This window comes from Anabas testudineus, chromosome 18, assembly GCF_900324465.2.
Source record: "Anabas testudineus chromosome 18, fAnaTes1.2, whole genome shotgun sequence".
Taxonomy (NCBI): domain Eukaryota; kingdom Metazoa; phylum Chordata; class Actinopteri; order Anabantiformes; family Anabantidae; genus Anabas; species Anabas testudineus.
The window spans coordinates 25,396,430-25,410,736 of NC_046627.1; the positions used below are offsets into that span (position 1 = coordinate 25,396,430).

At 40.9% G+C, this 14,307-nt stretch overlaps 1 protein-coding gene across 1 annotated transcript; it reads left to right on the top strand.

Annotated features, from left to right (window-relative positions):
* Positions 1-905: 905 nt before the first annotated feature.
* rcor2 (REST corepressor 2) lies at positions 906-14,307 on the top strand. Its single transcript, XM_026352940.1, has 14 exons — positions 906-1,105; positions 4,842-4,967; positions 6,858-6,914; positions 8,150-8,230; positions 8,452-8,504; positions 8,685-8,846; positions 8,951-9,075; positions 9,701-9,767; positions 9,999-10,238; positions 10,729-10,806; positions 11,101-11,158; positions 12,642-12,709; positions 12,855-13,016; positions 13,945-14,307. The coding sequence occupies exons 2-14, from the start codon at positions 4,844-4,846 to the stop codon at positions 14,287-14,289; spliced, it is 1,620 nt and encodes a 539-aa protein (XP_026208725.1). The 5' UTR covers positions 906-1,105; positions 4,842-4,843; the 3' UTR covers positions 14,290-14,307.

The window sequence follows — 14,307 nt, forward strand, 5'->3', positions numbered from 1 at the left end:
TACATCAGGTTTTGTGTGCGTGCATGTGTTACTGTGTGTGTGTTTGTCCGTGTGTGAGGGGGGTTATTGTGTTTATTGCCGGCGTCAGGTGAGACAAATCCTGAAACACTCCTTATTCTGCTCACACACAAGCTCCCATCCACCTGTGCACTCACACACAGATGCACAGATTGATGCACACGTGTACACACACACACACACACACACACACACACACACACACACACACAAACACCAGGCACAACTCTTTGAATTGTTCAGCATTTTTAAAGGAAGGTACATTGAGGCTATTTATCTGAGTCACTGTCAGTTCATGCACACAGTCACGTGCACTCTCTCCTATTCACATTCACACGTAAGCACACACACACACACACACACACACACACACACACGGTTCAGTTGTGCCACACTCTCCTGCCCTTTTCTCCACCATGCATACATCAGTACAAGTCTGGACAGCCTGCCTCAGCACAGGGATGCACAGTTGACGAATCCCTCCGCCGACACACTGGCAAGTAGTCCCTAATTTATGGGATTTTGATAGACGGCAGATTAAGAGTTGATAACAGCTACTCTGTTATAAATTAAAACAGGCTCGTATTTCGCGTGAAATAAACAAGATTAACTAAAAAATAATATTACTTAATAATTTTAGGTAAGTAGTTTGATTTGTCTCATTAATTAATTTTTTTTTTACCAAAGCATTTTAATGTTATGTACAGGCAAAAGAAGCCCTGAAATGTGTCAGACTACACGTCACCAAGAAAAATCCAAACTGAGCAACGGGCCGCAGTTGATAGTTTCACAGGACTAGTTTTCGTCAATCCAAACGGCTGGTTGGTTGGGAGAGGCGAACGCATCGGGGCGGATGTCCACCTCCCTTTTCTCCGGGTGTTGTCCGCCTCCCTGGCACACTCTCCCGGCTGCTTCCATCTCTCCGTGCAGTTCACTTCATTGTACTGACGGAGCTCATCAATTAGGCAAGAATTAAAGCGTTGGAGCTGCCATAGTTGTCTTTTAGCACTTCGGAGGGGACTCTGAACCGCCGACAAAGACGCACATAAGTTTTGAGTGCGGGGAAGCGGAGAGAAACGGAACACAGGTACGGCGTGACTATTATCTCGACTTCCAACTATTAACGTTACTAATGTAACGCGAGCGTACTAGCCGCAAGCTAACTGTGCTAACGTTAGCACCCCAACGACCAACTAGATGTGACTTCAGAGTGCACTTTGGTGGGGGGCGAAATGTGGCCTCAATTTTGTTGTCCAGGATTCAGAAATTACTTCAGGGGTCCAGAGTGGACCAAAATGGAGCTTAACGGAGCGCCAACTTGACTTATTATGACCCAGAAAGCGAGTTTTTTTATTCCCTGCCAGCAGCAGACAGTAGCGTTAGTAGTAGTAGTATCAGCAACGTAAGCGTGGGGAAAACAAAAGGACTTCAAAGTCTGACACAGAGCCCAGATGACGGCCGAGGAAAACTGTGTAAATATAGATTTATTTAACAAATGTGCTCAGATAAAACACGGAGTGTAAAGCCACCACCTCATACTTTTTGTAAGTTTGATAATTAATGGATAAAATAATGTTTATTTTTAGAATACGCACATAGATTTATCAGATTATTATCAGACAACAGCACACATGGAGTTTCTTTTAACAAACACAATAAGGCACTGTAAGGTCACTGAACTTACGACTGACTGAGATTCATGTACACATTATTATTAATCAGTTATGGACCATTACTGGCAACCTTACATGTCGGCATGAGTCAAAATATGAAGCAGCAAAGAGGAAAGATGAGTCTGACTACCTATTTTGAAATTTGTGAAAGCCTACAGAAAACCTTAGCCAGTCGTCATTTTGGCATGCATTGTTTTATGTTGTGCTTTAAGTAATAAAAAGTGGCATAAATTAAGCTTTCCATATGCTGATCATGTGCGGTGTTGTTAAAACAAAAAACTGTGTGGCTACTTTAAATAGACCTCACCTTGCCGGGATAGGAGTTATGTATTTTATATATATATATAAATATATATGTATATAAACTTGTATAGTTCAGAGGTATTGATTATTCTGGATGGTATCGAGGCTACCGTCGCAGTGTCCGAGGCTACCAAAGCCCCCTGTGCAACTCTCCCTGAAAGTGACCCGGGGCGGGATCATACAGCTTCTATTTCATCGTAGCTGGCGCTCCCACGGTTTCCTAAACTTCAGTTCACCGAGTTAGGCTAAGCTAGACAGAGATGTTGGTATAGATGTGGATGAAGTGACTTTTCAGTCAACTTAGAGGGGACAGCTGTTGTGGTTCTGCGGGGCCACCGGGTGCTGCGACAGACAAAGACCCCCAGAGAGCCTCAGACACTTGTATTGTCTACACGGAGTTTGGCAGAAATGATTTAATCTGTGGGGCTGCAGAGATCCCCCCCCCCCCCCCTTCGGTAACAAAACTGGTCTTATTTAACATGAGGGAATGAGCCAGTCAGCCACTCCGAGCCGCTGCTTTGTTTTGGACGCATTTCAAGTTAGGAAACTGGAGATGAAGTTGCTGATGTGATGGTAAAGAAAACAAGTGCAAGCGGCGCAGATTACTCTCGCATGTCCTCCGATGTGTGAGGGATATCGATGCCCTCATGTCCGGGCTCACCTGTCGTTTGTAACCGCACCTTGTTCATATACAAGGAAGGAGTTGAGGTTTCCATCGTGCGCAGCAGCGTCCTGAACAGACCGTGTCGTCTTTTGTGCTGCCGTGAGACTCCACAGAGGGAGAAAACGAGGCTCGGCCACGTAATAACATAGCACTGACTGTGGATGACACTTACAATGAGAGCCCCCTTCACGCAGGAGTGCTCTCCTGTTATCCATGCCACGTTTTTTATTCCACGTTGTTTTTCACGTGCAGCCACTTGTCAGTCATTTGTTTGCTCGTGTGTTGATACGTCTTTGGCAAGGTTTTTTCTGGCTTTCTTAGTGAACCTCCACTATTATGGTATTTATTCATTTGTTGCACACCCCTCATTTAATCCCTGCACATATCATGTTCAAACTGACCTCCACTAATACAATTTGTTTTTCCAATTTTACATCTGTCTTTATTGATCTTTATTTGTGATTTATTGTATTATTAGTTATTTATTATTATCTTACTTTCTTTCTGTTGTTATTTTAGTCTTCTATGTTGAATGGTGGGGAGAAGGCCAAGTATGTTTGCATACATAAAACAGATTCTGATTTGTTGGCATGTATGAAGAGGAACATGAATTGATCACATCCACCACAGTCTGTCACATCTTTTGATGATGCATAGATTCATGTTGGAGACCGGAAGTTATGTCAAGCTAAAAATAGTATATTACATTTGGACATCTCGATACTGAAATTATATATATGTAGACAATTCAGTATGAGAGTAGGGCAAAGCAACATCACTTATGCACTTTTGTCTTGTGCAGATAGAGAACTGTTAATGCAATCAATTATACATTTTCAGTATTGATCTAATAGTTATTTCATCAATTAATCGACTTGTGAACAAAATATCAAAAAAATTCACATGCTCATTTTACCGCAGTCTAGTTTAACATATTCATAACAGCTTATTTTGTCCAACCAGTAGTCCAAAACTGGAAGATATTCAGTTTGCCATCATTCACTATGAGAAACAGAAACCATCTAAAACCATGTTAAAGTTTTTTGTTAGGAAAAGTGATTAGTTGGATTGATTATATGCACTGTTCCAATATGCCTCATCACTATCTGCACAGATAATGACTTCACTAAGCTAATTGGGTGTCAGCCATGATGTGATCAAGCCACACTGAATGGACCTTTTTCCATTAATGTTACTATAAAATCACTGTTACATTCTTTTAGTCATGCCAGGTTGTTAACTCAGCTTTTAGTGCCACAGTAATCCCTGGTACCCTGTTACCTTACAAAAAATACCTCAGATGAGTTCCGCATATTGAGCAATGGAGATTTCAAATCTGGGTAAAAAGACAGTACTGAATAAGGTTGGATGCACAGTATGAGCAGATATTGAGTTTAGGTGACAGAAATCTTTATTAAAGTGAAAAAGTCAAATCAGCTCACCCCAAATTGATCATTACATTTGTTAACTATTGTTGCTTGACTTATTTGAGCTCTTCCATTTCTTAAACAACAGCGAGAACAGTGAATAGTTATCTGTTCTGTTTATTGTGGGCACCCTCATAACAGGAGCATGTTTTTAGTTAGCTGAAGTAACAAAGGCAGGCTTGAGTTAATCAGTTTAAGTTCAGTGGAGAGCAAGATGAAGAAGCGCCTGTAGATTGTATGTGGAAGTGCTCTTGAGGACAGTACATAGTGGAAGAAGATTAGAATTTAAACATGAGCCAGAAACTAGTTATTACATTGAGCTAACAAGTCAAGGCCATGTCATGGCATCTTCATCACATTTTGTCCTGCTCAGTATGTGCCAGTCAGAGGCCATTTTGATTTGAAACATATTTAGTTAGAAGGTGATACTGACAGATGAGTGATCATTAAGGTCAGGGTGAGATAACACAGTTGTCAAGTGTGAATGAGTCCTCATTCAGAGGACCCGTTTGAAAAATAACTCTGCTCAAGGGAAAATTATGGGAATACTTCCAAGGTAGCTGCAGAAGGTGCATTTAGACTTTACAAGAGCGAAGTAGGTTTTTATAGGGTTTCAAATGAAGTCAAATAGCAGCTGACTTGCTAATTAAAACAGATTTTATGGAAGACTGAATCATGCTTGAGAATGTTGTTGAATGGTGGAGTAAGTAATGAAATTTTATATCTAGTGTTTGTGTTTTATTTATTTATTTGCAGATATGCCCTCAGTGATGGAGCGCTCGGGGGCCGGGGTCCTATCGAGGAGCAGAGCCAAGACCGTAACCAACGGCAACAGCCAACCACACTCTGAGGAGGAGAGCAGCGATGAGGAGCACGCTCACGGTAGAGAAAAACACACACACACACACACACACACACGTATTAAAGTATAGTTTGCGCTATCTGAGTTACATTCCCTGGCTAAGTAAGGGGTTGATTTAGCTACTTAATGTTTGGGTTTGCTGTTTGACATGATGCAAAGTGTACTTACATTAGACCCATATAGACGTATTCTGTTTGCATTCACTGAATTGCTGCAGTGTTTCTTTAGTCCCTGCACACTGCTCTCCTCTGTCGTCTCCTCCTTCTCTCCTCCACCCCCTTCCCACACTCTTCATCCTTGTCATCCTCTGCCCACATGCATCTGTCCTTCCTCCATTCTCTCCTTCACCCACTGACTTGCTGTTGATCTTTCATTTCAGAACTATTATCTCACTCATGGCCTAGGGACACACATTTTGATCACAGCAGTTAACTAGAATAGTTATGAATTGTTCAGAAGGCATTATCCAGATTATTGCAACCACCAATTTCATCCAAGCCTCCACCTCCTCCATTCTTCATTCTTCCAGTCATGCCCCCATCTTTCTCAACCTTTTGTTTAATTGCTCTCTTGGTTCCATTCAGTCAGCATGTCCTATTCTTCCTCCTTTTTTCATTATAACCAGTTTTCTTTTTTCTCTACAGTTCCTCATCCTGCCTCCATCCTCCCATTTCTGCCATGTACTCCAGTTTCTATCAACCCCCTCTCCTCCCTTCCTGTTTTCTGTCCCTGAGGAAGCAGTAATCTGTCTCTTCCTCCTCCCAGTCTGCTTCTTCTCGCATTGCCTCTCTTCACTCCTCGCCTTTCACCCTCTCTCCATCTCTTCTATCTCTTGCTGACTTCACAACAGCACCAATTAACCCATCAGCAGTCATACTTCAGTATCCTTTGCTTCCATCTGTCTGGGTTTCTCTCACTTGGATGAAAACTTTATTATAATTAAAATATCACATGTAGCTATATGTATCATCAGCAATTGTTGATATTTGTTGATTGTGTTAAACCATTAGAACTATTGTATTTTAGATTGTTGAATAAAACCAGACTCTCTTTGTTGTGGTTATCATCTGTAATAAAAAGCATCTTTACTAAATAAATGATTACTGTATATTTTAATGGAATATGAAATTGAGCAGTGACTCGACACAAGACCACATTTAATGAGAAAAGTGATTGTTTTTACTGTCACGTAGTGATTAATAATGAACTGCAGTGTCAGGATCTGCCAGATTCAGCTTGATCAAATTATATGTTTAGTTAACAGTTATTAATCAGTGCATAACGTCATCATAATAGAGGGAAATTAAACTCAAGTGTTTTAAAAATGGAGACAAACAGCTCAGTTGGTCACAATCAGCTGCTTATGTGTGATTCAAAAAATCACTTTGGTTGGCAGAACTTATCTACTCTGCCAAGCCTGATCACACAATAAGCATATTTCAGCAGAAAATATTAACTAGGTAACTAAAACCTAGGAAACATTTAGACATAATAGATGTTAGTCTTACAAATCACTAGTACTGAACTGGGTGACGGGATTGGCTTTTTAAGGTACCCTTGTTTGGTAGGAAGCAGTGTTATTCCAATGTGTACTCCAATAATCAAGCTGATGCAGTGTATGGACACGTTACCTGAATGGACTCCAGTTTTGAGGTTTTGATATTGCTGAGGCAAAGCCTTCAGTTACCAATTGTAAAACCCATGCAAAATAGATGGTGCGTATCATTCTTAATTGTTTAGTCTGCTAAGTCTATACATAACTTCTGTGATCTGTCATCTTTCAGTTGATCCTGTTGATCCAGCCCTGCAACCTGTTGTGAAACTTCTGACTTTTTATGGGAACACGTTTTACTTTCTTGTTATTGTAATTATTGTAGAAACTGATGTTCATCATGTATCTCTCTCTATAGACAGCATGATCAGAGTGGGAGGAGACTACCAGGCTCAGATTCCAGAGTTCAAACCAGGTAAGCTCAAGAAAGCATGAGAGAACCTAACAGAGAGGATGATGAGGAAAATGAATTAAAATGAAAAGGAAGATAAATGGAGAGAACGAGGAAATCAGAGGTCAGAAGGAGACATAGAAGTGAAGAGAGGTGTGGAGGATAGTCAAAAGGATGAAGGAGAGAAATGTAGAATTAGAAAATAAAGGAAAAATATGAGAATAAAAATAAAAAACGGACTAATTTTAAAATCATCAGTTGTTTGGCCATTCAGACAGAAAAAAATCAGGTGGTTTTTTTTCTTTTTTGAAAAGTGTAAACACTTTACACTTTTCAAAAAAAATATTTGTAGACATTTCTAGATGTAATATCATTGTTCAGTCAATGAAAATACAAAATCATAATCAAAATCAAAAACAGATGAATGATGCTTCTTTTACACAACATGGATTAACAGGTTCATAAACACTGCCTGTCTGAAAAAAAGTGACCAGCTGGATTTAACTAAGAAAGTAAGATGATCCACTGGATAATTATTGAATGGGTGATTATTATTCATCTGCCAGCAAGTTATTTAACTCCAACTTAAATTAATCAGATAGAGATAAGGTGGAAGTAAAGGTTAATTAATTAATTAGTATTACTTGTGACATTGCAGTGAAAAGTTTCTTTGAGATTGGAAGTCTTTTTTTAATAATTAAAAGGGTTAGCTCTACAATATTCGGACTATTTATTTTATTTATTATGTCTGCCCCATCAAACAGAGGCTGGACTCAAATACAGTTTTTTTTAATGGTTCAGAACAGTTACATTTAGTTGAATACAGTTTCCTTGATGTTCTGAGGGAAACACTCTGATACCTTGAATAAGTAGAACATGTAAAGTAGCTGAACAGTGGGGAAAACATTCACCATGCCTCCCTCTTTTTTAGCATCTGCAATTTGTCAGTGCACAGGTGTTGAATCCCCCCAAAAAATCCCAGACTGACTTGTCGTTGTCTCCTCATTTTTTTTCCTTACGAAGTGGAGAGTCAAAAATGGAGTGTAGACAGGAGAACACATGCAAAAGAGGGCGGTGGAGGGGAGTAAAAGTTAACTTGATGTTTTTAGTAGATTGGAACTAAAAAAACAAGGGAGAGAGATATTGGGAGGTACACAGAAATGATGTAAAGGTGTGTAGAGAGAGAGAGAGAGTCAAATATACAGTTGGCATAACCTACATTTTATAGATCTAATGCCTGTTTTTGTTGTCATTAACAGACAGTCCTTCCCGTTACAATGAGAAGGACCAGAGGAGCATGTTGGTCTGGTGTCCCAACGGTCAGCTGTCGGATGCAATGTGTAAGTTCCCCACACGATGTGTACAGATTTCCTTACTATGTCTTTTTGTCTTTGTGCTCTATTTTTTTGTTCACCTTCTCTACCTAGTGTTAATGTCATACCCTTCCCTTACTGTGCTCCTAGCCTTTCTCCTCTTTTTGTTGCTCTCCATCATTTTATTCTTCCTTCTCTTACTGTTATTTTCCTTTCTTTTAAACCAATTTTCTCTCTTTGTATTCTAGTGGATGAGTACATCCTTATGGCTAAAGAGAAACATGGATACAACATGGAGCAGGTAATTGCATTTTGTGGAAGGATTGTTTCATTTCTTTCATCACGAGTCAATTGCTTTATTAAAAATATCAATAAAACGACATAGACACGTCTACATAGTAATAAGGTCTAGCCTCATTTTCTGCTATGCTGATTAAATTAGCATCAGCATTTAACATTTATATCTTTTTTTGTCTGTTAGGCTCTTGGCATGTTGTTGTGGCACAAACATGATGTGGAGCGTTCCCTGGCCGACCTCGCCAATTTCACCCCTTTCCCAGACGAGTGGACGGTCGAGGATAAAGTGTTGTTCGAACAGGCCTTCAGCTTTCATGGCAAGAGCTTCCACCGCATCCAGCAGATGGTAAGAGATGTGGGAAAGGACACACACACTCACTATAATCACTATAGTTATCAGAAACATTATTAATATTTAACTCCTCTTGTTTTCATTCTGTTTGTGTGTAGCTTCCAGACAAGCTGATCTCCAGTCTGGTAAAGTACTATTACAGCTGGAAGAAGACCAGGACCAGGACCTCAGTCATGGACCGACAGGCCAGGAGGTTGGTCAACAAGAGAGAGAAAGATGACAGGTATGAAGAACTGTGAAACTTTAATAATCCCTTGCGGAAAATGGGTATGAAGAAAGATGAGACCGAAGTCTGGGACAGATATAGGGATGGACAGAGGGAAAACTAAATATTATAGTCCGCAGCCTGGACACGTGACCACTACCAAACGGCAACCAACTAAAAAGCACTCCTTAGAAGTTCTAATGTCCTGATGTGTTCATTAGAAAGTTTACTACCTTTGCCAAAATCAGAAAGTTTAACTGATGGTTAAACCTCTGTAGACAAGACAAATTTGTGATTAAAAAATAAAAACCTCACTAATACAACCACACTGTAAGCAGGCAAACTGCAGACGAGATGAGTTAAACTGCAAAAGTACCAAATCTTGCTTATTGGGAATTTAAGTTCCCAGAATTTACTCTGACATTTACAAACCTCCTTTGAAATAAGGCATGGTAGAAATGTCATCCTGGGGAACACAACAACACAATACAAGTTTCATGTATACAAGATTATTTGATATTATTTATTGTCATTTCCAAATGATATGCATTTTAGAAATCATTTTAAATCATGGTGTAAATTAAGAATGCAGAATGGGCACAAAGCTTAACTATGCTGAAGAATTAATTTGTTTTTTATGCAGTAATGATGACATGGAGGAAGGCGAACACGGCAGTGACAGTGACTTTGAGATTGACTCCAAGAAGGAGGTGAGCAGTAGAAAACAGTGTGACTGGCAGAGTGTGTACAATCTTACATAAACAAACTTTTGTGATTTATTAGTCGTACTTTCCTGAGGAGATAGCCTAGCCCAAACAATGCTTGCAATATCCTTGAATTTCAACTTTGTTTATTATAACAGTGCCTTTTTGTTGTATTGGTTTTGTTTGCTGTTCTTGTTAATGTTGTTTTATAATATTTTTGTAATGCTGTGTACACAGGCAGTGAAACAGAACCCCAGCAGCACCAGCTCTGACAAGGCCACCCCCAGCCGCTCTGGGCCAGTGAAGAAGGAGAATATTGGGGCTCAGTACCGCCACCATCCACTCAGAGCCCGCCGCAGGCCACCCAAAGGCATGCACCTGGAGCAGGGAGACATCATGTCCCTGTCAGCCTCTCACGATGCTGGTGTGCTAACTGTACGACAGCTGGACACACAGTTGGTTTCGCTCAAGAGACAGGTATGAACTTTATCTGATGTTTGTTTAATCTGGCATTTAATCACATCTGTGATCATGTATGTGTATGTATATGGACCATAAGATGTGACCAATAAACTGTACCTGCAGTGGTAGTTTTAAAGAACATCAACACAATTTATTCTGTGCAAGTTAACACCACCCCCAGAGCTTCGAGGTGCAGCAGCGTCATAATAAATTGTCACATTTTCTGTAACAAATATGCATGACAATGAATTCATGTCTGAGAGGTATGCTTTGGTGTTTTTTTTTTTACTGTAAGTAGGAGCTTGGCAAAGTTAAATGTTGCTTCACGAGAACCCGACGAGCTGGTGGGAACATTACCAGAAAAATTATAAAATGAGATATATTGAACCTGCAACAGCTTTCAGCTTCAGTAGAACATGGCTGATTACTAACTGCAGAAGATTATTTGTGTATTCATGTACTTTGAGGCCAGAATTTGCTACACTGTCCCTTCCCTTTTTTTCAGGTTCAGTCTATTAAACAGAACAACAGCAGTTTGAAACAGAGTCTAAATGAAGGGGTCGATGTTTTCAGACCTGCTGAGGTAAGTCTTTTAGTACAGCTTAGTTTTTTCACTTTCACTTTTTCATTTCCTTCCTTTCTTCACACCCTGTTTAGACTTTGGTTTCTGTTCACTTTTCTCTGTCTCTGATCTCTGCTCAGTTTGTCCCTCTCCTGTCATTTATTCACTCTGTCCTTCCCCAACTCCCTCCAGATATTACTTCATCCCTTGTGAGACTGAGATTAGTCTTAATCTGCTCTTTGCTCTCATGCTGTCATTTTCACCCCTCTCTCCTTTTTTGTCTTACCACCCACTTCCTCACTCCCCCTCTCTCAGCCTGCCCCTAAGATGAACTCTCGTTGGACCACAGAGGAGCAGCTCCTGGCTGTGCAGGGTGAGTAAAGGCTTCTTCATCCTCCTCCCTTTCCTATAGAGTCACCTCACTTTACAGGAACTCCATACATATGTCACATTCACCTCATATTCATATTCTACACACACAGATTACAGACAGTGTCTAAAATAAGACGTTATCCAGTTTCCACCACAGGGACCTGACTTGCATTTTAGCAGTAAAGGGAGATGCTTAATGTATTGTAAGTAAGTTTCTCGTGAGTCTAAAGATGTGTAAAGTTTTAAAGTAAAAAATAACAAGAACACACAGAAAATAGTCTTTTTGGAGACTGTATGTCTCTTTGCATTCAGATGTTATGCCTTATATCTAATCCATTTAACAGTTCATACAAGTCTATGACACAGAAACTGTGTATTGTGGGTGATGTATAGACACATTACCCTGAATTCCTTTTTTACTACTATTTCCTTTTCAGTTATCCGTTGTTATGGTAAAGACCTCTCAGCCATAGCAAGAACAGTGCTATCACTCTTTGTTGTTGTTACCTGGTGTGTGAAAACTGCATCTTAAACACCTTTACTGATCTGATCTGATGAATTGATCCAATCTACTCTGTTCTTGGGAAATAGCAGAAAAGAGAGAAAACGTGAATGTTAAAAATGACACTTTGTTATAGAAAAACTAATGGGTCAGAGTATTGTAAGTACTATTATTGGGTTGTTATGGACTCCCAACAGCATAAAGTGATAACGTCTGAATGACAGGTATTACAGTATATCAAAACACTGGAGTCGACAGGTGAAGAAAAAAAATGCACACTAATGATTGATGTAGTAACAAAAACCAGATTGCTCTTGCTCCTAAAATTAAACAAGGATTGTAACCTGCTCTTGGGTTCACTGTGAGTGTAGCAGGAGTGAGGAGTGTTGAACTCTTAGCTCAGCAAAAATTATATTCATAAGCACAAACAGTAACCGGTGCATGAAACATGAAGGTCAAGTTTCCTATAATTGTTAATACACTAGACCTGTTCAAACAGAAGCTGAAAGACATGAAAGTGTGTAAAGAGTGAGTGTGAAGCCGGTCAGACCTATAACTGAGCAGGTGCAGGCGACCTCACAGAAGACCCACATCAACATGTCTGCTCACTCCATGTTCACTCTTTTTGTTCTTTCTACCTGCGGTAGCTGCTGGAGGTGTTTAGGTACAGTGCAGAGTGTAGGTCATTCGTGTTTTGGAACCATTCAGAGCCCAATACACAGTTGCCGTGTCGTAGAATTGAAGCATAAAAATATTATTCAGGCTGCAGTTAGACGCTTAAACCGAGCCGTTCCACAGGTTGTGTGGACAGATGGAGTGATTAAAATAAGAGTGTATTAGCTCCATCAGACATGTGACAGAGGGATGACTGAACAACACAGCTGAAGTACCTTCTGTTCTGCAGCTCATTGACGGCAATGAATTGATTGTGGGTGATGTATAGACACATTAACCGGAGGTTTTTCTACTATTTCCTTACCAGCTATCCGTCGCTATGGTAAAGACTTCTCAGCCATTGCAGAGGTGATAGGGACCAAGACGCCAGCTCAGGTGAGCATCTTGATTTCTGAGGATCTGACCTCAGCCAGTCAGCTTTTTTTCATTTGTCTTCTTCTACCCTCCATTTTCAGCTATTGTGTTCTTGAATGCAGCACCACTTTGACTTCAATAACTGTGTCCGTCTCTTTCTGGTTAGGTGAGTTCATTCTTCGTGAGCTACCGGCGCAGGTTCAACCTGGATGAGGTGCTGAGGGAGTGGGCAGCTGAGCAGGTGGCCACCAGTCGAGAACAGAGAGACCCCAGGAGGAGCGGCGAGGAGATGGCAGCAGCTACAGATGGAGCTGCTGAGGAGGAAGAGGTGAGGCCTGATGGACACGGTGTAGTTATAAGGAATGGGGTACAAACCTGTGAGTTAAAAAAAATCTATATTCCACCACACTACCACATTAAAACCACATTTTGAAAGTATATTTAAATTTCTCTCTTCTTCTCCATCCTCACTTTTTAGACCGAGTATTTAATTCTCTTCCAAAGTCTATAGACTTACTGATAACAACCAACGTAGGTCTCCTATTCAGCCAGGTGGATTGTTAGTATTAGCATACTACTAAATCTAATGTGACTTATGAGAACACACAAGAAAGCAAACGTGTTTAAGGTGTTTCGTGTGCTTTGAATGGTTTTGAACAGTGGAGCTTTTTGGCACAGACTCAGTGACACCAGGCTTAGACGACACAGACAGAACGATCAGTTCAGCATTGATTTGGCTACAGATAAATACATAATCTTTTAATAGTAAATATTGTGATTAGTAAAAACTCTGTGTGACTTGTTTAGTTTAATTTAATAAGGACAGTTATTTAACACTTTGAGACACAAAATAGCTGTTAGTTAATTAACTGTCTCACAGTTGAATGAAACCTGAGTCCCACGAGGAAGACGTACAAGAAAGTAGGTCCATGTCATTATAAGGACCATGATCTGACACTCAGCATGACTCAGCTCTCGGAGTTTCCAAACCCTAGTTGAAGATGCTTTTCTGCACTGCACTTTGTGACTAATGTGAAATGCATCCATCATATTTCTGTGGTTATTAAACAGAAGGAGCAGGTGTTTGTAATGTTTAGTGTCATCTGCTCGGGTTTAAATCTGAGTGTGTCTTCTCTTGGTCAGTGAGCGAGCAGGACAGGTGTCCCCGTCCCCTCCCACCTCTTTCCCTACTCACATCTGCCATCCAGCTGTCTTCTTATCCCGCTGTTCTCTGCTTGTCCTTCTCCTCCCTTCAGGTCAAAATGGAGAACTCTCCTTCAGATGTCGCCAGCAGCTCGTCTCCCACCTCCTCTACTCAGACCCACTCCTCTCTATCACAGCCTCCTCCACTGCTGCGCCCTGCACCTCCCTCTGCTCCCCCCAGTCTCCTCCGTCAGCCTCCTCCTCTGCAGACTCGCCCGCTCCAGAACCGAGCGCCCCACAACCACCCTCCACCTCCGCTCATCCGGCCTGCGGTGACCACCTCCTCCACTGGGAGCTCCGGCCTCAGGGCTTCTCCTCCCAGCTCCTGCTCCTCCACTGCAGGGCAGATGCCTCCATCACTGGTCGGGCTGAAAGTGGAGCAGCCCAACTCACACTGATACACATACACACAACAG

Excerpts from the sequence above, each read along its gene's own strand:
- rcor2 (XM_026352940.1), top strand. The coding sequence starts at position 4,844 with ATGCCCTCAGTGATGGAGCGCTCGGGGGCCGGGGTCCTATCGAGGAGC. Across the intron at positions 10,239-10,728 it reads TGGTTTCGCTCAAGAGACAG|GTTCAGTCTATTAAACAGAA; the intron begins GTATGAACTTTA and ends CCTTTTTTTCAG. Across the intron at positions 10,807-11,100 it reads ATGTTTTCAGACCTGCTGAG|CCTGCCCCTAAGATGAACTC; the intron begins GTAAGTCTTTTA and ends CCCCTCTCTCAG.